Below are 26,626 nucleotides of genomic sequence, written 5' to 3' on the forward strand. Positions count from 1 at the left end.
AGTCGATGTCATCTACCTGGACTTCTGCAAAGCATTCGACACTGTCTCACATGACATCCTTGTCTCTAAATTGGAGAGACATCAATTTGATAGATGGACCACTCGGTGGATAAAAAACTGGCTCGATGGCCGCACGCAAAGAGTTGTGGTAAATGGCTCGATGTCCAGTTGGAAACCTGTAACGAGTGGTGTCCCTCAGGGATCGGTGTTGGGACCGGTCCTGTTCAACATCTTTGTCGGTGACATGGACAGTGGGATTGAGTGCGCCCTCAGCAAGTTTGCCGATGACACCAAGCTGTGTGGTTCGGTTGATACGCTGGAGGGAAGGGATGCCATCCAGAGGGACCTTGACATGCTTGTGAGGTGGGCCAATGCCAACCTTATGAAGTTTAACCAAGCCAAGTGCAAGGTCCTACACCTGGGTCGGGGCAACCCCAGGCACTGCTACAGGCTGGGCAGAGAAGAGATTCAGAGCAGCCCTGCAGAAAAGGACTTGGGGGTGCTGGTTGACGAAAAGCTTAACATGAGCCGGCAGTGTGCGCTTGCAGCCCAGAAAGCCAACCGTATCCTGGGCTGCATCAAAAGAAGCGTGACCAGCAGGTCGAAGGAGGTGATCCTGCCCCTCTACTCTGCTCTTGTGAGACCCCACTTGGAGTACTGCGTACAGTTCTGGTGTCCTCAACATAAAAAGGACATGGAGCTGTTGGAGCGAGTCCAGAGGAGGGCCACGAGGATGATAAGAGGGCTGGAGCACCTCCCATATGAAGACAGGCTGAGAAAGTTGGGGCTGTTCAGCCTGGAGAAGAGAAGGCTGCGTGGTGACCTCATAGCAGCCTTCCAGTATCTGAAGGGGGTCTACAAGGATGCTGGGGAGGGACTCTTCCTTAGGGACTGTAGTGGTAGGACAAGGGGTAATGGGTTCAAACTTAAACAGAGGAAGTTTAGATTAGATATAAGGAAGAAGTTCTTTACAGTGAGGGTGGTGAAGCACTGGAATGGGTTGCCCAGGGAGGTTGTGGATGCTCCATCCCCGGCGGTGTTCAAGGCCAGGTTGGACAGAGCCTTGAGCCACATGGTTTAGGGCAAGGTGTCCCTGCCCATGGCAGGGGGGTTGGAACTAGATGATCTTAAGGTCCTTTCCAACCCTTACGATTCTATGATTCTATGATTCTATGAAACAAAGACCCTAAATTTGGCTAATGATGCTACTCTGCTGGCAGAACATAGCAGACTATCATTGATACCGACTAATCTTCAAATAGCTTAACAATTACTTAATTTCTTCTTTTTCCAAACCATGACGAGGAGATTTGACAAGCCCATTTTGTTAATGGATTAATCTAGAAAAATCTGACAAACATACACTGCAGAAAGTGAACAAGCCAGGAACTCTGACACAATGAGATGCCTTAGTAGAATGCAGTGAGGGTATTTTAAAACAGGCTTTGTTGATACCTACTATTTCACAAAAACCTGTAAAGAAGCTAATTTTGTGGATGCCAAACTAAGCTAAGAGATTTGATACTGTATTTCCAGAACTCACATTAAATAGGCTGACCTCACCTGCAGACTTCCTTCTTTCAGAAATCCACTTACCTCTCAACTACTCAGCAGCTAACCTAGTTGCATTAAACCTCTTCCACCAAGCACAGCATGGATGTTGCTGAGTATCCCCTATTTCTTCAACCGGTTGGGTGCTGTGGATACTGAGCATATCCGGAAAACTAAGCCACCTGAGAGACAGACACTGAAATAACATAGTTTCACTAGACAGTAACTAGCAAGTGTTGAATTCTCTTCAGGTGTAACTTCAACAGGGAGCAGGAGAATATTTTCGCTTAAAATTGCCTCAAAATTGGTAGTTTCTTTCTTCAGAGAGATAAAAACTGACCCTTAGTTCCCTTCAGGCAAAGAAAGGAATTGAACCTGAGTCTACACATGCCCTCATCGCTATGTTAATGTCTGAGAGAAAAATGCTGAAGAAAAAAACACCACCACTGCATCTCCTTTCCAGAAAGGATGTTAAAATACAGCTCCAGGGTCACTATAGATGAAAACTGTCTACATCTCCCCTTAGCCTGGCTTCTTAAGAAGGAATCACATTCTGAGCAGCGTTTTTCCCCAGTCACTCCCATGCAGGCCCATTCCCCATCCTTAATTTAAGCAGGTCACAAGTAAGCATACGATCGAGACGCTGAATCCCCAGGGTCAAACAGGCTTCTGGATCACTTTGTAGCTTTCCTAAGCATTAAATGCTGAAAAGCTCAGCACTTCTAACATCCAGACCTCTTTTCAGATGTAGCCTTAAGTCGATCAAGTTAAAGTACAAACTCATAAATTCCAAAGGCAGATTTCTGTAGCTACCAGAGTTGAGACACTACCCTGGGGCTCCAAACTAGTTAAAACCCATAAACAGGTTTCTAAGCTTATTTTTGTATCATGAAGTCCCAAGACAAGCCCTAGACTTGAAATTCAACTTGAGAAGTAATTAGAATACCCTATTCAGTTTTCCTACTTACCTGATGAGATTCTGGGGCATTAAAAAAAAAAAAAAAAAAAAAAAACGGCATACGCAAAAATCACATTTTCTTGACATACTGCTTCTAGTAACTCTTCTACAGAGAAGCCCATGTGCTCTCCACATTATTCCAGAGATATTAACAAGGGTGGTATTACAGTAATTAGTGTATCCTTCTGTCACAGGTTACTACAGCAAGTTTTATAGAGTTAGGATGCAGAATAAAACAAGGAAGGAGAGAGAGACAGAAAAATCTAGACAATCCCAAGGAAATTAGAGACCTGACATGTCTAAAACCTGATAGCTTAATATGGTCAGAAGGCAGAGGGGGAGAGCCGCCACGAGGACAGACCCACTACTTTTTCCATTAAAGCATCATTTTGCAACACATTTCCTTTTCTTAGTAGTTATGAACACAGTTTTTCAAAGCATGTTTTCAAACTGTTAGCAAATTTCTGTCAACTATCTAAAATTACTATGTCCAAAGTCAGGAAACTTCACAGGCAGCAATTTTTTCTAAATATTGCACTGAATCATCTTTACTTTTTCATTGACAAATTCCATGTTGTTAATAGGTGTTAATCACAACTTCATCAGTATGCAGAGTGCCTTCTATTGTGTGGATGCTGATTACAGGTAATTTGGCAGCTGTTATAATGTGTTAGCTGCTTCAGCAATGTAGAATATATAATGACAGCTTTACTTTCTGAATTTTTATTTAGTTATGAATCTCTTTCTCCTTACAAACATTCAGGTGAAAACAAGCCACGATGCTCTGGTATTAATGGGAAAGAGAAGAAGCATGGGGTGTATTACAAGTAAAAAGAGTGATGTAGTCTGAGTCACCTGACCAAAAGTCAGTCTTGAGGGCTGAAATGGGAGGTTGCAAAGGTGGTTTGAAGTCACAGCCCCTGGAAACTACAACCCTGTGGTCCATTTAATGTTAACTGTACCAGATAAAGCCACAAGCTACCTAAAAGGAGAAAGAAGGTCACTGCAATAGCTAGTGTATTTTCCAAACTAATATTTTATTCTTGCAAAGTAACTAGTTATTGAAACAGAGGAGGACAATGGAAACAGATCAAACAAAAACTGTGTGGCTTTCCCTGAATCTGTTTACCAATTTGAAAAATATAGGAAATCTGCCATTTTACAATTTGTCTGGTTAAACCATGTACTTTCTCCTGTACATTTAAATATGCTTTAATTGAAACTAGTTGTATTTTAGCTCTGTTCTACACTAAAACAAAAGACATTTTCTTATTGGTTTATATTACCTTTCTTAAAAAGGGAATTGAAACATAATCCACTTCATTTACTCTAACTGTTTAACTCTGAAAGAATATTTTACATTTCCAATGTTATGATTATACAACACAGAGAGCTTTGTATGAGCTCTGTACATGAGCAGGACATTGAGTAGCAGAGTAGGTCAATCTCAGGTGAAAAACTAAACTAAATGAAACCAGTTTGCTTTTTTAGCACCTCAAAAGAAATTATTAAAATGAGTGTGAGGTGTTGAAGGTCTCACTTAAATGCCATTACATTCTTGACAAGAGGCGCACAGGTTTTCAATCTGTAAGCCCTAAAGCAGCCTGTGATTCTTCTTATGTTTTGTGGTTTGTTTTTTGTTGGTTTTTTTTTCTACCCTGCCAAAGTCAAACTTATCTTTAAAGAGATTTTTCACAAGATAGTCCCTTATTGTAACAGAAAGATGCAATGTCTTGCTTCTGTAAATTTAAGTTCTGTTTGAAAGCATTATTGCTTTCCTCAAGTTGCAGAGCAGGTTTAAAGAGAACAATAGTCTCTAAAAATAAATATAATATATAACAGTCTCTCAGGCAATGTCAAATGCAATGGAAAAAGAGTGATGAGAGTTCTCCGACATGAGTTTTAATGAACCTTTTTTCTCTCTTGTGCCAGAGCAAGTATCATTTATTTTTAAAGCAATCGGTCACAGCTTTCTGTTAGAATGATGGACTCTTGATTGATTTTGTTGAAGCGCAGAACAATAAGGAATAATAATATTCCCAAGCTGGGAGTCAATAATGAACCAAATTTGAAGTCAGCTAAAATGAAGTACTGTATGAACTTAGCTGTAAAGTATATGGGATATAAGTCTTCAGACTACAGGACATAAGCCAACTACTAACTGACAAGGATTAGGAAGAAATAATTTTCCCTATGGGCATGTTATTCCATAATCATCCATCACAGGAACTCAAAAAATAAGTAAATAAATCCTCTCCGACACCTCTTACTAGCCGGGGCTGGAGAGGAGTTGGTGAAACTGACATAAACCAGATTTATCCAACACAGAAGTTCATGTTTTGTAAATATACTGTGACTTTTTCTTTGTAAATGAAGTGAAAAAGGCAAATAGTTACAAACCAAAGCTAACCAAAGTTTATTAAAAAGAAGTTTACATAGTAAAATTAAGTAGTAGTAATTATTACCTAGTTCCTAATTGTCATGGTTTAAGCCCAGCCAGTAACTCAGAACCATGCAGCCGCTCGCTCACTCCCCCTCTTCTTCCTCCCCCTGCTCCCAGAGGGATGGGGAGGAGAATTGAGAGAATGTAACTCCCATGGGTTGAGATAAGAGCAGTCCAGTAACTAAGGTATAATACAAAACCACTGCTGCTACCACCAATAATAATGATGAGGGAGATAACAAGGAGAGAGGATACAATTGCTCACCACCCGCCAACCGATACCCAGCCCAACCCGAGCAGCGATCTTGGCCTTCCGGGTAACTCCCCCCAGTTTATATACTGGGCATGATGTGCTGTGGTATGGAATACCCCTTTGGCTAGATTGAGTCAGGTGTCCTTACTCTCCTTCCCCCCAGCTTCCCCTCCTCACTGGCAGAGCATGAGAGACTGAAAAGTCCTTGATCAAAGCAAACATTACCTAGCAACAACTAAAAACGCCTGTGTTATCAGCGTTGTTCTCAGGATGAAAGTCAAAAACACAGCACTGCACCAGCTACTAAGAAGGAGAAAAAAAGACTGCTACTGCTGAACTCAGGACACTAACAATGTCAGATTTTTAAAGTGACTCTTTATAAAAAGTGGGGAACTTTTCTTGGGAAACCACTGCTTCACAGGAATTCTAAGACACAAGCATGTTGCTAAACTACCTGAAGCAGCTCAGTCAGACCAGGTACGACCAGTACGACTTAACTAAGAAACAGAAGCACATCAGGCCCACTAGAGCATCTTTCCTAATTGAAAAATCCTTTTGCTCTAGATATGATCCCCAACTATTAAATGCCTTGTCTTTTTACAATTTCCTGATGACCGCATGTATAATTGATTACCGTATCATAGAAGGTGTTTGAAATTAGCTCGTTTTGCGGGAACAAGACTGATTCACAGCTTTTAACAGCTCAAGACCTGGTCTGAAAAAAGTGACAAAATGATGGAATTGCGCCCACAAATAAGTAAAGTGAGAGCCCCCATACTGACGAAACACACTTGAAGACACCACTCAAGGCAGAGACATCCAACAGAGTCTGTAGCAACAATAAATTTTCCTGGGGCATATGAAAACTCATATGCATTGCTTTATGAAGCTTTCGAGCAGCATCTTAACTGTATACAATTCACTGCCTGGAAAGAATACCTAATTCATATATGTGATCTCTCTATATCAGTTATGACATCACAAGCTCATTGACCCCTACAGTGAGGGCTGGCAGCATCCTAAGGAATTTGATTGTCAGCTAGGTGACAACAGAAGAGTGGTTGTTCCTCAGACTTTAAACTTTTTTGCATGTTTGAACTGAATCAGGCAAAATTCCAAGACAGACAGGAAAAAAGGCCAAATTAAGAGCTGCTGGAGCTTTGCTTTGAAAAATATGAGTCGGGTAAACTATCAGAGCTGCTGAAATATAATATACTACAGCCAGATTCCTCATCTTTGCTCCCACCTATTATTGTTCCGCAGAAAGACTCAAGGAACTTTGGTGGCAAAGTTCAAATTATATGGTTGGGGGTTTTTTTTCCACATCTATTTGGCTGCTTAGGAGGAAGAGGGAAATGGCAGAAATGGACAGTTTTCCATAACAGAAAAAGTTCAGACTGATTGCTTGGGGAAGCTTGAAGATTTAATGTAAGATTGAAAAATACTTGTGTGTCACTAACCTGGGTGAAAAATCTCTCTAACTTTTCTCTAAGAAAAATTTCTTCATTTTCCTCTCAAGGAGGAAAAGTACAAGAATAACACCATATAGCTGGAGGTGTAAGATAATTACAACTGTTCTATCCTAGGAAAAAAAGCATGTAAGTAGCCAGCTCTCTGAAGCATCCACTAGAAAGTAAAAACCCTTCAAGAAACCATTGTAAGGTAAAGCTGAGCAGTAACATCAGTCACACAATAATTATTAGTCATCTGGTTCTTACGTGTCGCTGTCTTCATCTGTGACTGAAAACTGCTTTCCAGAGGAAGTTTTCTTAGATGCATCTTAAAAATAAGGGAAACTAGTCACAGGGAGACAAAGTGATAAGCTAGACAGCACAAACAGAGGGACTGAAGAGTCATGAATAGAGCCTCAGTCACATAGGGACAGGCCGGTGCTTGGCCATTCACACCACTTCCCAGCAAGAAAGGGATTTGATATTTGGAAAAAGAAACCTGTCTTATGTCAACTTAGCTTCTCAGGAAGAATACTGCTTATTCTCATTTTAATAGATTTAAATAAATTAACTACACGTATTGTACATCGGTTTCTAATCATTCTGCAATGTAGTTATACTTTTCAACACAGCCATCTTCTATTAATTTTTGTGCAAAACAACCAACAGCAAATATAGCATGGCAAGGTGTTGGCAAGACTTGATCCCGTAAAATCTCTGTTTCAAGTTTCTGTTACACAATTGTCTGTTGCCACATTTTCTAACCTTTGAAAAAAGCAGGGCTTTTCATCCTAAATAATATTTTCCTTTGAGAATGAATACAATATGAACACCGTAATTGGTTTGTTTCTACCTGTAGGCTATCTAGTCACAATGTGAGAGAGTTTGGGGATTTTAAAATACATGCACTAAAAAAGCCTACTGCTATAAAAATTACTGGTTTTTTTCCATCTCTTTGAAATTCTAAATCATCCTTGTTTATACTTTAAATTTATAAACCAACAAAAGTTCACTCAAATTTTGTTTGGAAAAATCACATCCCTGAAACCACTTGGAAGAAAGGCTGCTGTTCAGATACATACAAATCTCCCCCATCCATGAGTTACAGTGAATATCACATCTGAATTATATTTAAAACTCATTAATTAAACTACATGCTAACTACTGATGTTTACTTCACTAAGAAGATGCATCTCTCTTTAAGCTTATCTTGGATTTATTTACTTTCAATTTCATTTTTTTTCCCCCAAAGTTACGCATTTATTATTTCTAATACATTCTTATGTTTTGTTTTCTCTTTCAAACTGGAGGGGTTTGGGTTCACAATTTTCATTCTATTTTCTTACAAAGCGTCAAATAAATTGTTGGTATTTAACATTAACAATGTCAGGGTGGAAACACTGCGTGCAGGACTGCTAGCAACCATCAGCTAAAACCTAAAGCTTTTTCAAGACTTCATAAATATGGCTTTACTGAATAAGAGCCTTTCAAAAATGGTTATACTGTTAGATTAATGCTACTTGATATTATTGTTAACCTGTATGAGCTGATACTTTTGTAAGCTATTATTAGGTTTACTGCCATACTAACCGATTTCTTTTATCCACAGCAAAGGCTCAAAGTAATGAGTGGTTCAAACTTCTCCCTCCGCTACTCCTTTGAAATATCACTTGCAGGAATGAGAAAAGGGTTTGGGGTCAATGCCTTCCAAGCCTTGGCCTCATAACAGATTTTCTTCAGATGACTGTGATGTTGCCTAGGGTTTGGTAATAGCTATTATTGCTAGGGTACTTCATTGTGTACACCAGTGTTCAAAACGTGTTTTGAAAACAGCAGGGAGAACGAAGATTTGAGAGGTTGCTTGGAGCACAAAAGAGGACATGAAAGAAGGTACAAAGGTTGATGCTGGAAACAAGTCAAAAGAAACTGCATGACAGATGGTATCCCAGAAAGGAAGGGCTCTATGGTAAGATTCAGATATGAAAGAGAAAGTCAGTCCAGATGGTGACTGACAGTGCTGACTACAAAACTCAGTTCCCATTGAAGGCAATGGGAGCTTTACTCCAGTAATGAGGATGATGGCAACGAAATCTATTTTTTTTTTAATCCTGTTGTTTTGCTATGAAATACCCTGCAAGAACTTGTACAATTCTAAAATTCAAGCCCCAACAGCTGGTCAACAGTATAGTTGACATTACCACACTGAAATTTGTACATAAAAGCTGGGACTATATAGCAGGTGTGCATTTAGGAAAAATAGAAATAAAACACATTTCTACATCATATGTAAAAGTTCAGTGCAGAAGCAGGTTTTAGCAAATAAGTTTGCAATGATCCAGGAAAACTTGGACTTTTGCAAAGCATTTGACACTGTCCTGCGTGACATCCTTGCCTTTAAACTGGAGAGGCACAGATTTGATGGCTGGACCATGAGGTAGATAAGGAATTGGCTGGATGGTTGCACTCAGAGTTGCTGTTAATCGCTTGATATTCAAGTGGAGACCAGTGACAAGTGGAGCCCCTCAGGGATCAGTATTGGTATCAAGAACTTTCCTGCTTCTCACACCACCCCACCAGTGAGGAGGCTGGGGATGCAGAAGAAGTTGGGAGGAGGCACAGCCAGGACAGCTGACCGCACTGACCAAAGGGATATTCTATACCATATGGTGTCATGCTCAGCTTATAAAGCTGGAGGAAGAAGGTGGCAGCAAGGTGGGTGTTGATCTCTTCTCCCAAGTAACAAGTGATAGACAGGAATCGTCCTCAAGTTGTGCCAGGGAAGGTTTATACTGGATATTGGGAAAAATTTCTCCACCAAAAGGGTTGCCAAGCATTGAAACAGGCTGCCCAGTGAAGTGGTGCGGTCACCATCCCTGGAGGGTATTTAAAAGACATGTAGATGTCATGAGGGATGTGGTTTAGTGGTGGACTTGACAGTGCTAGGTTAACAGTTGGACTCAATGATCTGAAAGGTCTTTTCTGACCTAAATGATTCTATGATTCTTTAAAAACATCTTTTCCATCTTAGATGTAGCGCTTTGCATTAGCAACTTCATATTTTGCTATTCACGTAAAAAAAAAAAAAGGAGAGGGTAGGGATGGGTGGGAGGAGAGATTAGCTTTTATCTTCACCAGGTATTGTCAGCAAACTCTTAAGCAGTGTTCTGGTAAGCAGAACACAATCTGTTGAATCCCTGATCAGCATAGCCTATGGAATCATAATGATAATGCTTCCTGTAAGTAACCTCTACTGAGGCAGGGGGTAGAAAAAAGACATTTTCTTTATTCCTAGATAGTTAAGATACATATTCCTGCAGTAGATTCTATTCATCTTGAAACTCAAAGTACAGCCCTGACATCAAACAAAGTGCAATACCAGGAAAATGGGAACAATTTGGACATAGCAAAACACCACTTTCATATCTATATGTACTCAAGAGTTCAAGTTACAGCGGAATGAATGCACAGTTCCGCAGATATTCCATGGAGTAATTTAAATATTTTAAGGCCATAATCTCCTCTTTATATGCAATGTATCAACGTAAGCAAATATTTCCCTTCTGTATTAAAATAAAAAAACCCAAACCAAACTGAAACAAAAACCACAACTCCCCCAAGCTGTTCCATGTATACTGACACAATACCACAATCTCAGACTTAACACATTTCTTATGACACTTTACCATATTCAACACATCCCTGTTTTAACCTGAGGAGGAAGAATTTAACGTTATTTAGGAGAGAGAAAAGAGAAAATGTTGCATAAAAATTGAAAGTAAACTAGGTATGCGGAAGACTCTGGGATCCTATCGCTAGCACCTAACAGAGGATGGAAATTATGAGGATCAGTACCCCTATAGGTATCAATTAAAGTTTAGAATGTGTCTTTAGTCTCCCTCATACACTAAGACTTGTATTTATAATGGCAAAATGAATATTGTTACAGTTACACTTAGTCTTGGTGCTTGCTTCCTTGGTGTGCCGCACCTCAAATTCATTGTGGAGCTGCAACACTGAACCTGTCTGGCATTTATTATTTTTTCTGGCTTACCAGAACACTCTACAGCATCAGGTAACTCATTCAAAGTCTCCTCCTGTTCCACAACTTGATTTCCTATCAGCAGCTACTATGGATGACTTTGACTTGCACATTATTAGTTTAAGAATGACTTTTATAAAAGTCATACAAAAAGTTGCCATCTAGGCAACTATCTGTTTCTGACAGTGATCAACAGCAAATCCAAAAGAAAGATACAAATACATGGCAAAACAACTTCACTTCCCTACAATATCCTTTCAGCCTCCAGCAACTGGGGGTTCAAGGACATTGCAAGCCAGAGGTGCTGTCTTTAGCCCTAATAGATTTTTCTTTCATGAATGTATTCAAGTATTTCTTCTAACTATATAAGCTTTTAGTATTCACAATCCCTGGTTCAGAAGCCTCCACAGCTCAATAAACTATTGTACGAAGCCCTGTCATTTGTTTTGAACCTGGTACAGTGTCTAATTTGATGCTATTATTGCTACTGAGAGAGTGGATGAAGTGATCCCTGAATATCTTTTCCATGTTACTCTCTTCTCAGATACCTCTACCATATTATCAGTCCTTCCATCAGTCACTCAGCAATGAAGCCTTTACTTAATTCAGTCACCCTTGATAGGTACTCTTCCACCCTATCTGTGATTATCAGAATTGCACAAGAATTGCATATAGTATTTGAGAGTACACAATGAGTTTACACAGTAGTCATAACAATGTTATCCTCTTTGAAATGAAAGTTAACATTTTCGTAAAACTAATATGAGCATCAAGAGCTCCTTCCAGAGTAGCAATTACTACGTCAAAAGTTAGTGCTGTACATGAGAAACTGGGATTATTTATTTCCCCCATATACATTATCTTATATTTATCCACATTTTACTTCAGAGGGCTAGACAAAGACAAACAGAAGTTTATGTGGAGAGATCTTCAGCTATAGCTAAAAAATATACAATTCTGTCTGTAGCCTATCCCAAATTTCCTTTTTTTTTTCACCTCTCTTCCATCATATGAACTCTGCCCATTATAATGAATCTTGTAACCACTGGCTATTGAATCCACAGATCATCTGTTTATGCCTGTTTCTTACGTATGGATCATCTTAGTTGTCAAGCACCTTGTAAGTGCCTCAGAATAATAACAACCCCAAAACATAAAAGGGTTTTTATTTTCCTTCCATAATTCTTCTGAAGCAATTGCAATGAATGTTTCTGGTCTTGTTTTACATTTTTTTTTTTCCTTCTCTTAAGGGGCTTAATGTTCAAGATCTCTGCTGACCTTTTGAGCATCTCAGTCACTGCCAAATCGCTGTTCTACGCATAACACTGGGTTTATTCTCCTTAGATGGTTAATCAACCTCTAAATTAGTTGAAAGCATCATTCTAGGGAGGTGCATATTCTGTTTATTTTAAGCAAAGTTCTAAGCAGGTGCACTTTTGAGCTGTGACTGGAGTCAGTTTTTCAGGTCCTCTTCCAGAAGACCAATTTAACAAAAAAACTACAACTGCAGCCTACAGTTACTGGTGAAATTTAACAAGTTACTTAAGCTTCCATAGCACCACCAAACAACCAATGTTGTTCAAGGGTAGGCAATGCTAGTTTTATTGAGGTGAGACTGCATCACTAAATTTTGTTACTGAGCTGATTTTTGTTTGCTTGGGTTTCAGGTTTGCAGCATTAGCTGCCCATAACATTAGAATCAGGACGGCTTTGCACAGAAAGGCAGGTTAGATAAAAACATAGACATATTTGGGATGTGAAAAAACACATCCCTGAATTTTGAAAAATATGCAGTAGGCCCTCATTCCAGCTCAGTTCTAAGGCAGGACACAGTAAGTAACACTTTCCACTTCTAAAAGGAAAAATATACATAAAGTTATCTGTGCAATAATTTAGGATGTGAATTTTACAAGAAAAAGAAAAATGAAATGCACTGCTTTTATGAATAAAGTTTTGGGAAATCTGCATTAAAGAACTCTTCCACCCTGCACCACATATAAGAGTAATTTCCCACTCGTGTACCAAAGCTGGGCATAAAATACACCTCGTGCTCATGATTTTCAGTCTGGCCTACCTCACAGACCATCTTAACAGCTACATCACTTCACATTAAAACACTGCTTGACAACACACTCCACCCAGCAAATGTGATTCAGAGAGGTCACCCTGAGCCCTTTGTCAGCATATTACCAGGCATTGATGTTGTTTGTGCCCACAATGCCATAGGGAAACCAAGGCCCTCCTCTCCACATGCACTACTGTTCCTCTGACATTCTCTGCAAAGCCTGCCTCCAGCTACAGACATCAAAAGCAACGCAAAGCATTGGGAAGTGACGTAAGGCAGCCCCACTAAGAATCTTCCCTTGGTTTTGGCAGGAGCTCAAAGAGCATCATCACGCTACAGTTCCCACACCAAAACATCCTGAACTGCTTTTCAGTTCAGGCTGCTAAGGAAGAGAGACTTCTGCCCAAGTACAGGTGTACTTGGATCTGTTAAACTGGGAGGGTACAGAAGGGGAGAGTGCATCGACACCTAACATGCCATAAGCAGCACCCACACCTCATTAAGTTTTCCCTTTATATCAAAAAGGCAAGCCTGGTTTTTCAGAGCACAAAAAGATGACCAGATGTAAAACAGAAGAAAAGAAGCTTACAGAGTCTCCTCTTGAGAAGGAGCCTCAGTTTGCTACAGAAAAATATGAAGTATGCTTTATTCACACATTTTCAACTCACTACAACATTAAAAGCCCACAGGTCATGTTTGTACGATGTGGTTAACATAAAACTAAGAGCTTACTGCAATCAAAATAAAAAATTCCTCACTGGCACTACTTCAATAATTGACCTAGCCCAGGGTCATTTTAAAACAGTTTAGATGCATCATTAATCCAGAGTATTCCAAAGCAGGTTTACTAATATGATCTAATAAATTAGAATAAAGAAGCAAAGTTGCAGTTAGCATGCATTTAAAAAAAAATAATAATATGATAACAAGATATGCCAGAGATCCAGATTAGAGCAACATGAAAGAGAAGGCATAGGAAACATGATAGCAACATGACTTTGAAGTTCCAGAGATATATTCAATGGGATGTATTTTCCTTATTATTCTCCTGGCTGTACATTTTCTTTTCTTTCATATTTCCTTCCTGTCACTTCCATCCCGACACTCTGGAGCTCCTTCTCACCCTCCATTATCATTAAAAGAGAGTAGCTGGTCTCTCTAAAAACCAGATCAGTAAATTGGGGGTTAATCTGCAACACGAAGAAGGTTGCTAAATGGAAGAGAAGGTTGCTAAATGGAAGAGAAGGTCAGTCATTTGATTACTTTATGTCAGGAGAAACGCAGGTTACAAAGTATATTGTAAAGACTGAACCCTTAGGCAAGTATTTTCAGAACAAACCTGTGTATGGCTTCCTAAAGAAATCTATACGGGAGCTCACTTCTACTCTTTAGAGTAGAAACGACTAACAGGAAAACATATTTGAAGACTTACTTAGAAGTAGAGAGTGAAAAAAAGTTCAGTAGATCGTCTAAAGTTATCACTGTTCAAAAACCAATCATAAAGCCAGCCCACATACAATCTGTGCCTAAAGGGGGGGGGGGGGGGGGGGAATAAACAAATCCACATTTATAAAAAAAGAAACCCAAAAAAAAAACCCAAAAAAAAAAAAAAAAAAAAAAAAAAAAAAACCCCCCCCCCCCCCCCCCAAAAAAGCACAACTGGAAAACGCCAAAGATACTGTAGATTGTGCTGAATTTATACTCACAAACGTATACTTTTGCACAGTGTCTTTCACAAAATTGTTCCATTCTTGTTAAGATCGTTAGGTCATGTTACATTATGAAAAATAAACTCTGTCTCCCTGTAGGAAGCAGATGGTCTCCTCACCTCCTCCTGCCCATAAACGTGTATATGCGTGTGTACATATGTGTGCATATATGTATGAAAATATAGAGAAAAACTCAAAGCGCACACTAATAACCATTTCTGATGAATCTATTCTACTACCAATTTCTTTAATATGAATTGAGTCTCAATTAACTGAATTTTACCTTTAAACTTAATTCAGTGAGATTTTACCCTCATAAGTCATAGAACAAACTTTACTACAACACAAGAAAAAGGCAAGTTTTTCCAAGACCTCCATCCGAAGGAGTTACAATGTGTACAGGCAGTAAATACACATGTCCTGGGGTTGATATCCTGTGTTCATTTGTCATGCACATTCATTCCAGATGCAGAAGCAGGTTGCTGCTTAGCACGATGCCATCTCCATTTCCCTTCTCCCAATATAAAATACAACTTTTCTTCATTGCTTCTGAAGGAGACATCTGTTGTGCATCTTGAGCATTTGACGACAGATATCTCTCTCACTTTTTTTGCATTGAAGTTGCTTCAAGGAAAACACCTTTATGTTCACCAACCGCACTATTGCTCTGTGTGGGGTCAGCACATGAACTGCAGCCCTTGGAATTTCTGAGTAGTCATCTGCTGAGATACCACTCAGATTTATAAAATGTCTCATGTTAATAACAACTCTTTGTCAAGCAGTTTCTCTCTATGCTTTGTGTATGAATGGTTTAAACGATGTCTCTGCATCTCTGCTGCTCTTGGTGCATCCTTTCCTCATGAAGTGAGAAGACAGGGAAGATGGGGAAAGATAAGGTAGTGGACTCTGTTTCCAGTCAGATTTATTTCCCACCCCGCTGCAGCTTTGCTGCTTTCCCTGATGGAGCTCCATAAGTTCCCTGCCCTCCTCTGCAGCCCCTACTGCACACATGGCATGTCTGTCTGCAGCACTGCAGGTGGCAGCTTTCAATTTTGTTTTAAATTCCATTAGTAGAGGCAGCCGGTGGAGGTGAAGGCTATTTCACTTCCATGTTAGCAAAGCATAGGCTAATATGTATGTTCTGGCTGTGCCTCCATTGGGCTTGTATTTCCTAAATGGATTACTTTAGGATAAATGGAGAGATAAAACCCCTCTTCTCTCAGACCACTATATAGATCAAGAAGTAATATAGATCAAAATAAAATCTGACCATCACTAGGAATGTCTCCATATACGTAGAGAAATTCCCCCTGCTTCACCATCACTGGGAGTGTCTCCATATACGTAGAGAAATTCCCACTGCTTCACCATCACTGGGAATAATGTCAAGGATGCCCTTATGATTAAAAAGATTTTATCTGATGTGAAACCCAGGTTAAATATACTTCAGGAATATTTTGCTGTGAGGCTTTTGAATGTCATTTTTCAGTTTTCTGCTAATTTTTATAGCCAGCCCAAGTACTTTTTAATGTTCATGTATGCTGTGTCTCTAATGATTTTGTAACTTTAGTGGAGAATTTGTTACTTTAATGTCAGAAAAGTTCTGGATTTACATTTTTATACTGGTGTTATAATTGCAAAATTTGATCAGCAATTTGACTGTCACTTTAGTTTATGTTGAGCAATTCTGGAAAAACAACATCCGTTCAAGCCTGTCGTTTGTTTTGTATCCATATCAAATGCAACTTAAAATGTAGTCATTTATCAGAGCCTGAAATATAGCAATATATTTCTTGTAGGATGGCACTGATATGTCTTTTCACGCACTCCCCCGCTAATGTGAAACTACAACTCTGTAAAAAAAGCAATCCAAAAATTTCCAAGATTCATCCTAATATAATAATTTACCCAGCAATCAAGTGAGATATCAAAAACATTAAAGAAACTGAAATGTGTTTTTCCCCAAAAAAGCAAATAAAAAGGAGAGAAAGAGGCAAGACACCGAGATGTGCTGCTATGTTGAAAATAAGGCAGCTTTCCCCATTGAAGGGCCACATTAGGTATTTTGCCTCTCAGATAAAAAATAGATATGAAAAAGTGAATTATTGCATTAAACCATGTATTACATTCTGTGCAACACAGATTATTCAGAGCTGACAAACCACTGAAGGATACTGCTTCAGCTCAAGATTTGATACAATTTACAGTCTCTTCTGGAGTTATCTATCTCTGGCTAACTACTGCTACATCTGTGCAGGCTTTGCCAGGGACTGGCAAAATTTGCCAAGGGTATATTTAATCTGTGCAGAAGAGAGATTTCAGTTGCTGGTATCTGTTGAAGCAGATAAACATGTGAGTGGGAATATCTCAGACCTCACAAGACCACATGCACTTGTTTGACCTTGCCTTCCTTGAGGCAACCATGTAAAGCTTCAGTAGCACTACCTCAACGTTACATTACAAGCACAATTTGTAGCTCAGGGACTGGATGACAAAACAGAAAGACAAACTGCCTGTGACAGACAATTATGTTATCTAAAGCAAAATTAGAAGATTTTAATCACAATGAGGCAAAAACATAATGGATAAAATACTTATCTCACACTACAGAAGCTGTTAACATTGCAGAAATACATGTGCAGGGCCTGTATTTCCCAGACATTGGCTCTGAACAGAGACACAGAGAGCCCTTACTCTTCCCCATCCTCATATATAAATAGAGCTTGTCACCAGCTGGCTATAAAATTTCTTCCTTGTTCTAAACATTTGTTTGCATTCTCCTAGTACTTAATCTATGGAAAACTATTTTCAGAGAGCAACAGTAAGTAAACAGGCTAAAATTTTCTAAATAAACTCATATGTTATTCTATTTTAAGTACAAGTATGAAAAATTATGCTTCTTTAAGCAAATGAGCACCTTAAGTTAGTCTGATAAATCTGCACTTACACAGTTCAGTGAGCAAACCAATTTCTAAAGCACCCTGTATCAACACTGGTGTCCTGACCAAATTCTAGTTCAGATAATTACTCTGCCTAGCTAAACGCCTTAGCAGTATTGCATCCTGTCATAAACTGCTGTATAGCACAGAAGTAAACTGTTAAACTGCCACTGCATCTTAAGCATAGAATCAATGGTTTGTTGCTGATCAATGAAACATTTAAGTTGTATGGGCCAGATTTTCTAGTCTACTATGTCCAACACAAAAATATCCCAAAAAAAGTCTAGGAAACTGCACTGGACATAGTAACTCTTAGCTTGCATGAACTTGACAGATGTTTCAGGGCACTGCATGTTCATTGTACTGCCAGAAATCACCAATTCCCAAACTCCTTGTTGCTGCAGCTCTCACAGGAGTTACTGCTCACATAGCTCTGAAGAAGATATGCAAATATTCTTCAACTACTTCAGGGAAAAGTCTGGCAGATAGGCTTAAACCGTTGTGGAGGTGGTTTCAGATGATCCAGTGAAGCATCTGTCAAATGCTGTTATGTCTTGTCACCAGAAATTTGGCTGAAAAATTCAGGCACTGGATGGTAACCAACAGCTGGAGGTGACAGAAGTAAACGGATGCTGTAGTTGTCTGTTAAATACACATGTGGCTACATGAAAGCCTTGTATTTCAGCTAGTGGCCGCTTCCTAAACTAAGGGGCAGAGGTCGTCAGTAAACAGGGTCTGATCAGGAGAAAGAGGGGATAGGAAACTCCTCCGAACAAGATATGCCAAGAGATCTTAAAATGGCAGTGTAAGATAACACCGTGCCTGTGAAACACCACCTTGAACAAATACATGGCAGCTCTGACCCCGCAGAGTACAAACATTCAGAAAAGTAGCCTATATATTTCTGTTAGCTGCACATACACCTCATACTTTTTATTCCTACAACTCTCTTCACATATCGCTATTAGTTTGGTAATTAAATAGCTGACTTGAATGTCCAGGTGTTTGCATCATCTCTGTGAAGAAAGATGTATGAAAATTCTGGAAAAGAAGGTGAGAATTTGAAAGAGAAGCATGAAATCCTGTTAAATTTCTGCAACAGATTTTCTTCCTTTCCTTTCCCACTTGAGCAAGCCTCCTCAGGTAGGTCTCTTCTATAGTGGGTTTGTTTTTTTGGTTTGGGGTTTTTTTTTTCATAAAGAAAAAAGAAGGGATTGTTCTGTTGAAGACACATTTTGAGAAAGATTACCAGCCAAGCCCACCACCCAGTGAAACTCCTCCAAACGCCACAATTGTCAAAACCGGTTTGAAATCAGTGAATCACAATAGAGCCTGACCTTAAAAACCAGTTTACACTGGAATTCTCAGAAAGGAGCTGGTTCAGCAGGTTGGCTTATCCTAATCAATCCTTTTCACATTTTAAAGAAATATTAAAAATCTTAAACTACTATTTCTTTCAGTCAGTGTAATTTGGTCTCTTGACAGTGAGGGACATTTACGATAGATGTAGGATTTTCAGCTTGCGATTCCTGAGCTGCATTGTATTTAACTTGTCAACCTCCAAGTTGATTTTTTTCAGCCTTATTTAAAGTAACCAAACATGTCTGCTCCCAGACCCAATCCATCAAAATAGTTAGCATACACTCAGCTTTGACAAAGTCAGTTGCTATAATTGTGCAATCAGAATATTGCTAGACAAAGACCCTAAATTACCTATCTGAATATTAAAAAAATATATTAAAGAAAAAAGAAAAAAGAAAAAAGAAAAAAGAAAAAAGAAAAAAGAAAAAAGAAAAAAGAAAAAAGAAAAAAGAAAAAAGAAAAAAGAAAAAAGAAAAAAAGAAAAAAGAAAAAAGAAAAAAGAAAAAAAGAAAAAAGAAAAAAGAAAAAAGAAAAAAGATGAACTGTTCTTTCATCTATATGTGAACAAACACCTACCTATGCATACGGTTGCATCTCCACTGAATGGCATGCACAATGCAGTCTGGCTCCCAGCCGTGATGCACCTACAGTACTGTGGAAGTTCCCCTGATCCAAACCCAAGAGCTACATTTCCTGAACAGGGAGATGAGGAAGTTTAGGAAAGAAGTGAGCATCATGTCCCAGTGAGAAGACAAAACACAGCTTGGGTATGCCCCCCAGTCAATCAGCAATCTTGCATCCCATTGCTTCTATAACACCATGGAGTCCCCCTCATTGCAGTGGCCTTTCCGCAAGTCTCAGCACGCACAAAGGTTTCTTGACCTTGTGTTTTGATCTGAATGAATCTGAAATGACTGTGCTAAAAAAAGAAAAAAAAAAATTAAAAATAACTACACACAATAATATTAGCCTAAACGCATTACAAACACCAAGATAAATTGAAAGAAAACTAAATATAGAAACCAGTCAATTTTATCCTGTAAGATATACTCAGTTTAGTAGCATTCCTGAAAATTGATAGGTATTAAATTAACCACAGGAGGGCTCCCTCTGGTATACTCAACACAACAGAAACATACTGTTAATTGCCAAAAATAATATTGTATCTTAAAAGTAACAAAGGTTTCAGACCTCAAACAATATTTTCCTCAGTAGGCTCCAATATATACAGGAGAATAAAATTATACATGAACAATTCAGATAAAGAAGTGAATTACAGAAGTGTTAACTGTATGAGTGTTAAATGGCACATGCAGATTGCTAATGCACTGCATTTTAAGACACGAAGCTGTTTTGCCATTTCATGTATAGGGACTTTCGAAGCTGACACACTGGCACAGCAATGAACAGGGATGTAGAATAAAAGAGGATTGAACACACCAGGTCCCAGCTGCTGCTGTGAGGAGAAAAAAAATGAGGACCTGCTTGGAAGAGCACATGCATGGAAACTGAGAAACTGAGCATAGAAATTGAAGCTTCATTCTATCAGTATTTTTTATGGTTGGCCATGCACTCGCCCCAAATAGTACAAATTGATGTCAGCAATAGCCAAGCAGCTGCTTTTGTAGACTTGGACCTGTTTGTCACTCTATATTTAATTCTCTGTTAAAGAAAAACAAAACTCTCCTGCCTCACAAGGCTGTAGTGAAAGCACAGGTAAGTAACCGAGACACTGGAATTAAATATACAAGTAACTGACAGTGCGATCATAGGAAACAGGTGTCTGTGACCAAGTTACGACTTCAAGATGCAGCTTTTATGCAGCTCCAGAAACAGAATCCACCAACCCAATCTTTGCACTTCACTGGCATCAATAGTGAGTAAACAGAGTTAACTGTCCTGGAACAATTACGCTTATAAGAACCCGTGTAATGAACAGTAGGAAACATTGCACTTTGGGGTAAATTTAAATTTTCACCTCTTTCAGAGACTTCAGAAACTAATGACTGTTTGCAAGACAGATTTCAGGCTGAAACCACTTCCTGGATTCAGGAGCCAAAGTTAGTACTTTCACAGCCACCAGGCCTGGAAAGTGGATTTTGTGCCTGTTTGCCAACTACAATACAGCCCCAAGATTTGTAGGAACTAAGTTCTCCTTATACTGAGGAATCCATTTAAATCCATACCTCTCATATCCCAGGAGAAAGACCTAACTGTGGGGCTAACCAGACAGAAATAGAGAATTCACAGGACAGGGAGCATGTCACTACTCCATGGAACAGTGCTTTCCCCTCACAGCACGGCTGTATTTTGGTCTTTTTTCTCAGCACCATGCATGCACCAAGATGAGGAGGGCCAACACCATTCTGCTCCTCCCACAGAAGTGCCTACACCAGGAGGTTAAAGTAGCATGTCCCACTGCACCAAAGCATAAGCAAAATGAAGCCAGAAATCTACCTTCTTTCCTTATTTTATACATCATAAAGTGTTTCAGTAATACATCTATGAATAAGTATTACAATGTGTTTGTGACTAAGAGATGCTGCTGTTCAGTCCAATTTTAATTGAGGAGATTTGACACTGGGTAGCAGGGTGATGTCAACTGAATAAAAAAAGTACCAAATGAAGCTGAAATAAGTTAGCGGTTACTTCACTAGATTGCACTCTTTTCAGCCAACCACACAGGTGCTTCATAAAACTAGAAAGAAACATATCTCACAATGCTTTTCACCAAATACCTATATTACAGACACGGGAAAGCTGCTGCAAGAAATTTGGTTCTTTTATACAAAGTTTTTTTTTTCGTATATTGAAAGTATCTAAACAGACAGGGATAAAGCCTTACTGTAGCGAAATAAAGTAGCACTAACTTTAGACAGCATCAGATAACCAGGTTTGGACTATGATTACATACTACTGGTTGTACTACATTATTGCTTTTCCTCCACAGAAAACAAAACTGAAATTAAAAGTTTTATAAGTTTGTATCCAAACACCCTGGCCTTGGGATTTTATCAAAAGATCAGACAGGATACTTGTATCACATATGTACCATTTCGGTGACAACACCACAAACAAACAAAAAACCACAGTTTAACTAACTGCAAAAACTGTAATCAAAACTCCAGGACACCATAATGTGTTAAGGAATTTATAAGACTTTTTTAAAAAGGCAGTAAAAATACCCAATTCAATTTCCCTTATTCTCGTAGTACAGCAAAGAAGACTGACTTATAAAGAAATAAACCAGAATTTGATTATAATTTTTTTCCCCTCATTTGTACTTCTTTATTATCAAACTATGTTTTATGGAGAGCTTGTCGCTTCATATAACTCAAAACCTTAGTATCTGTACCCTTGAAGCTCCACTTTAAATACTGTGATAAACCTAAAGTAAGTAATGACTATCAAAATATAAAGGTCAAGCCTATTAAGTTCACAAATGAAAACCTTTGGAAAATGGGATAGGTTAAAAAATGTAAGTTTGTATGAAACACCCAGAGGCTGACAAACGCTTACAGAACGTACAGTGATCAAAATCATTAATGCTGTCTGAAATCAGGGTTGTCAATACCACTTTCTCATCTTTTAATCTTTTCTAAAGTAGAGCTGCTCTGCTCAGAAACAGAATTTGCACAATGACCAAAAAAAAAAAAACTCTTATGTAACTTATTGCAGCACCATTTTAAAGAATAAAAAAGTCTACTTATTTTGTCTTATTAGACTTTCTAGATAGAAAAAAAGAGCAGAAGTGCCCTCCTCTAGGCACTGGGAATGACACGGTCCCCAGAGGACACTGTTCTACCATTGATAGAAACTGAATATTTTTGCACTGTGGACTGCTTTTGAACAGCTTCTCTGCTTACTGCTGTCAGGATATCAATGCCTCCTCCACCAGCCTGCTATCCCTCCTTCGCTCCAGTGCTGTGGCAAGCAGCTGAGATGGTGGGAGAGGCTGACAGAACCCTCATTCACAGAGAAGTTTGGGGATATCTGCTTTAGCAATGAATTGGAAAGTTTAATTTGTAACTAGCCAGAAAATGAGGATTTCACCATGCCATCTCCTCAAAAAACACCTGATGATCAATAACTTTAATTGTTCTTAAAACAAGATGGCACATTTATAAACATTACTGCCAATGTCAGAATACCACTAAATGCACGTTTTACTAATGAGGGCAAAACCAATTCAGCCTATGGCTAACTTACCAAAATCATTGATAGCTCTTCCTCTCTTCCATGGTCAGGACATATCATAGCTGTCTGACTGGACAACACTGTCATGTGCTGACTCTACCTACATACCTACTTAACCTAACACAATATAAGAAAAGCCTGCTGCAGTTTCAGCAGGACTGACCTTTAAACTTGAGTTAAGTCACCCTAAATATCGAGTAATTGAACACCTCAAGGGCAAAGAATGACTGTGTTGAGTCTTGGAATTCTTGCATCTCCTACTAACTTAACGGGGGGTGGGGGAGGTGGGAAGGGAGGGGAAGTGGTCATCTACTATGATACACTGTTTCTAATGAAAGTCTTCTCTAGCATGATCTCATGTCTAGTGTAGTCTCAAAGAAATACGCTCGCCATCTTCTTACAATTTCCTTTATATTTAAAGGAGTCAAAATTTGCATTTCAACCCTTGGTCCCTGTATGCATTTTGGGTTATAACATGCACATCAAATGACACAAGTACTGTAATTGCATTACTCACCTCTACTTCAACGTGATAACCTCACTGGGTACTGACACTGCCAACATGACTTCAATTCTGACAGTGATAATGGAATTACATTAGAGTCAGCTGTAAGGTTCAAAGTTTCAGTGCTCATTTTTATTGTTTTATTCCCATTAAAGAGCCCCATTATAGCTCAATGAATATTCAGGTGGGGAGAAAAAGAAAAAAAAAAGGGGGGGGGGGAAAGAAACTAGTAAAAAGCCCCCTTCGGAAAACTCAGGATCTAAAATTTGCTGGGGTTTCATTAGCAAGTCTCACTGGCCCTTCATGTATGCTTAGCTGATGATCTCCAAGGTTTGCTTCCACCATTTCATCCAGAACTTTTTCTTAAAAGAAGTTATTTCCCTTTCAGTGCTATTCAGTTATCCTCTACTTGCAGCCTTAAGCATTAGAAATTTCATCTTCTGTCATGGCATGTGTCTTTTAAAGAGCCATGCAACAAACATGGAAATCATTATTTGCATTGAATATCTTAGCTTTTCTAAATCAGGAAGTAAATTAGAACCTGCAAAGACTACAGTATGTACCTTGTAAACTAATGACAGACACTTATAATTGTGTATAATTTTCTTTCAGCAGAAATTACTTCCAACTAAAAACTAGCACCTGACACCTACTGCATTTTAAAACCCTTGGAAAGATAAAGTAAACTTCAAATTAAGAAACTATTCCTAACTTCCTCCTATAGTAATAAAGTATCTTCCATTCAGCATATTTCATTAACCAAAGTTACAATACTTTGGAGGACTAACTTCAGTAACGGATATCTATATTAACAAAGAATCAAATACGTTATTGTTCAGTTGAAGCCACTGACTTAAATACATTTAGTATGTGGAAATTGCATTATATACATGGCTGATGACCCTTGAAATTAAGACTACTAATACACTAAAATGATACATGATGTTGTCTAACACACTCTAACATGATGGCTATGCAAGTGGTAAACAAGCTAAAAGATCAAACAATACCATAATTTCTTACTAATGACCTATGAAATATTATATTTAAATTACACCAACAATTACAGCGTAGGAGCATAGCTCTGTTGGACAGAACAAATATAAGCTTTGGTAAATTACACACAGGGTTTCAAAGCACTGCATTACAACTCCCTAAAACTAAACTTCGCTTAATGCAGGTCATACTGTGATTTATGAGCCATACATAAACCCAGCGAGTTGAAGAAGAACTTCAGAAAAAAACAGCTTATGTCAACTGCTGTTATTAATAATGCTGATTGAGGAGAGCGTAAACTGGAAATATTTGAAAGTTCGTTGTGACATCAGTCTGACAAGCAGTTACACACCGCGCAGTTGGATCAGGTCACATTAGCAACATTCGAAGAGAAAACGACTGTCAGTCACTTCTGTCGAGTTTTGAACAGAAAGGAGGAGGAAACAAAAAAAATCTAGGCGGTTCGTTACCTAGACGGATCCCGAGTCGTTTTAGCGGACACCAGCCACACATCAGTTTAAGAAGTACTACAGACAGGCAAACAAACAAAAGTTCCGATAGAAACTCTACTTCCCGTAACGATAATTAGAGCCCAGCGTCACCCTAGGCTAGCCACCGAATTATGCAAAACCCCACGTCCTCCTAATTTCACAGCGGCTCCGGGAACTGCTCACTCTCACCCTTTGCCCTGCCCGGGGAAACCCAACCCGCCAGGCTCATTTGTTCGCCCGCAACTTTCCCTCTTCAGCGGGGAGGCAGGGAGAGCACATGTGCTGCTTGCTGCTCCGCGCCGGCGGCCGCCGCGCCACAGATCCTCCCGCCAGTGCCGGGCCCCGCTCAGCCCCGGAGGGGGGCGAACCGGGGCCGTGCCCCGGGAGGCGGCAGCCCGCCGGCTGCCCAGCGCAGCGGGGCACCGCGGAACAGCGCGGAGCTCCGCGGGGCAGCGCTCCTGGGCAGCTTCGCACCTACCTGCGGCTCGGCGGGATCGGGCGGCTTCACCAGGTGCTTCTCCTTGTAGAGAGACCAAAGGCCGATGTCGGGCAGGAAGATCAGCGCCGCGGTGAAGAGCAGCGTCATTTGCAGAAACCTCTTCTGTTTCCTCTTCATGGCCAAAGCCGGGCTGCTCTGGTGACGGCGGCGGCGGCGGCGGCAGCAGCAGCTATCTCAGCACCACGGAGCCAGGTCCTTCCCTCCCCGCTGTCCCTCGGAGGGGCCCGGCGCCGCGGAGAAACTTCACCCTCCCGCCTCACGCCCGCCCGCCCCGTGCCCGGGCGGGGCCGCCCCCCGCGGCGGCGGCGGCGGCGGCGGCGGCGGGGCCGAAGCTGGCGACCGCTCCCCCCGCCCCGGCGCGGCGCTGCGCGGCGGCAGTGCCGCTCCCCGGGGAGGTCATGGATCCAGCAGCGCACGGAGCGGCAAACAGCCCGGCGCACAGCGAGGGGGTGGGCAAAAAAACCCCAAAATTTTTCAAAAGAGGTAAAAAAAACACAACCCGAGTGCAGTGAACTGCGTTGGCCCGGGAGAGCGCCCCCTCCTCCCAGCTCCGCAGGAGCGCTAACGCTGCGCGGAACCCCCGCGGCTTGCCGCGCCCGCTCGCCTCACGTCCCCCTGCCTGCCCGGGCCTGGGGCGGGGGGGCGCGGCATCATGAGGTCATCACGCGCAATTTGCTAAGCAGTAGTATAAATACAAACAATAAAAATAAAAATAAAGCGAGGAGCGCAGAGGCCGGAGCCGCGGCACAGCGCGACTCTCCGCGCCGGGGCGACGAGCCAAGGGGGGCCGGGCCCGCGACTCCCGCCAGCACGTGCGCCGCCGGGCCGGGCCACGGGCGGGCAGCACCGGTCTCGCCCTGCCGCGCCCCCTCATCCCGACCGCCCCACCGGTGCCCCCCGCCGGCTCCGCGTCGTTCCGCGCCGGCGGGCTATGCGGCGAGCGTAGGGCCCGCGGGCCGGAGCCTGGCGGCGCCACCGCTGAGGCCGCCGCGCACCGAGGACGGGGCTTGGAATTCCCGTTCCGGTCCGTCCTCCCCGGCGCTACGTGAAACGCGGGGGGAACAGCCCTGAGAGTCCGAGAGCGACTCCGGGCCCGGGGGCCCGGTCCGCTGCACCAGGCATTGCCGGGGCGCTCACGCGCCGGGGGACCCTGGGCTCCCCCCTCAGC

The 26,626-nt window shown here is 40.7% G+C and overlaps 1 protein-coding gene across 2 annotated transcripts in view; it reads right to left on the reverse strand.

Moving 5' to 3' along the window:
• Window positions 1-26,244, reverse strand: part of GALNTL6 (polypeptide N-acetylgalactosaminyltransferase like 6) — a 477,061-nt gene extending 450,817 nt beyond the window's left edge. For both annotated transcript variants that reach the window (XM_030493369.1, XM_030493368.1), the window contains exon 1: window positions 25,438-26,244. In XM_030493369.1, the coding sequence (XP_030349229.1) occupies window positions 25,438-25,575 (138 nt within the window). In that variant the 5' untranslated portion in view covers window positions 25,576-26,244. The remainder of the gene's footprint in view (window positions 1-25,437) is intronic.
• Between the last annotated feature and the right edge of the window lie 382 nt (window positions 26,245-26,626).

The sequence above is a fragment of the Strigops habroptila genome, chromosome 7 (assembly GCF_004027225.2).
Source record: "Strigops habroptila isolate Jane chromosome 7, bStrHab1.2.pri, whole genome shotgun sequence".
NCBI classification, from domain to species: Eukaryota; Metazoa; Chordata; class Aves; order Psittaciformes; family Psittacidae; genus Strigops; species Strigops habroptila.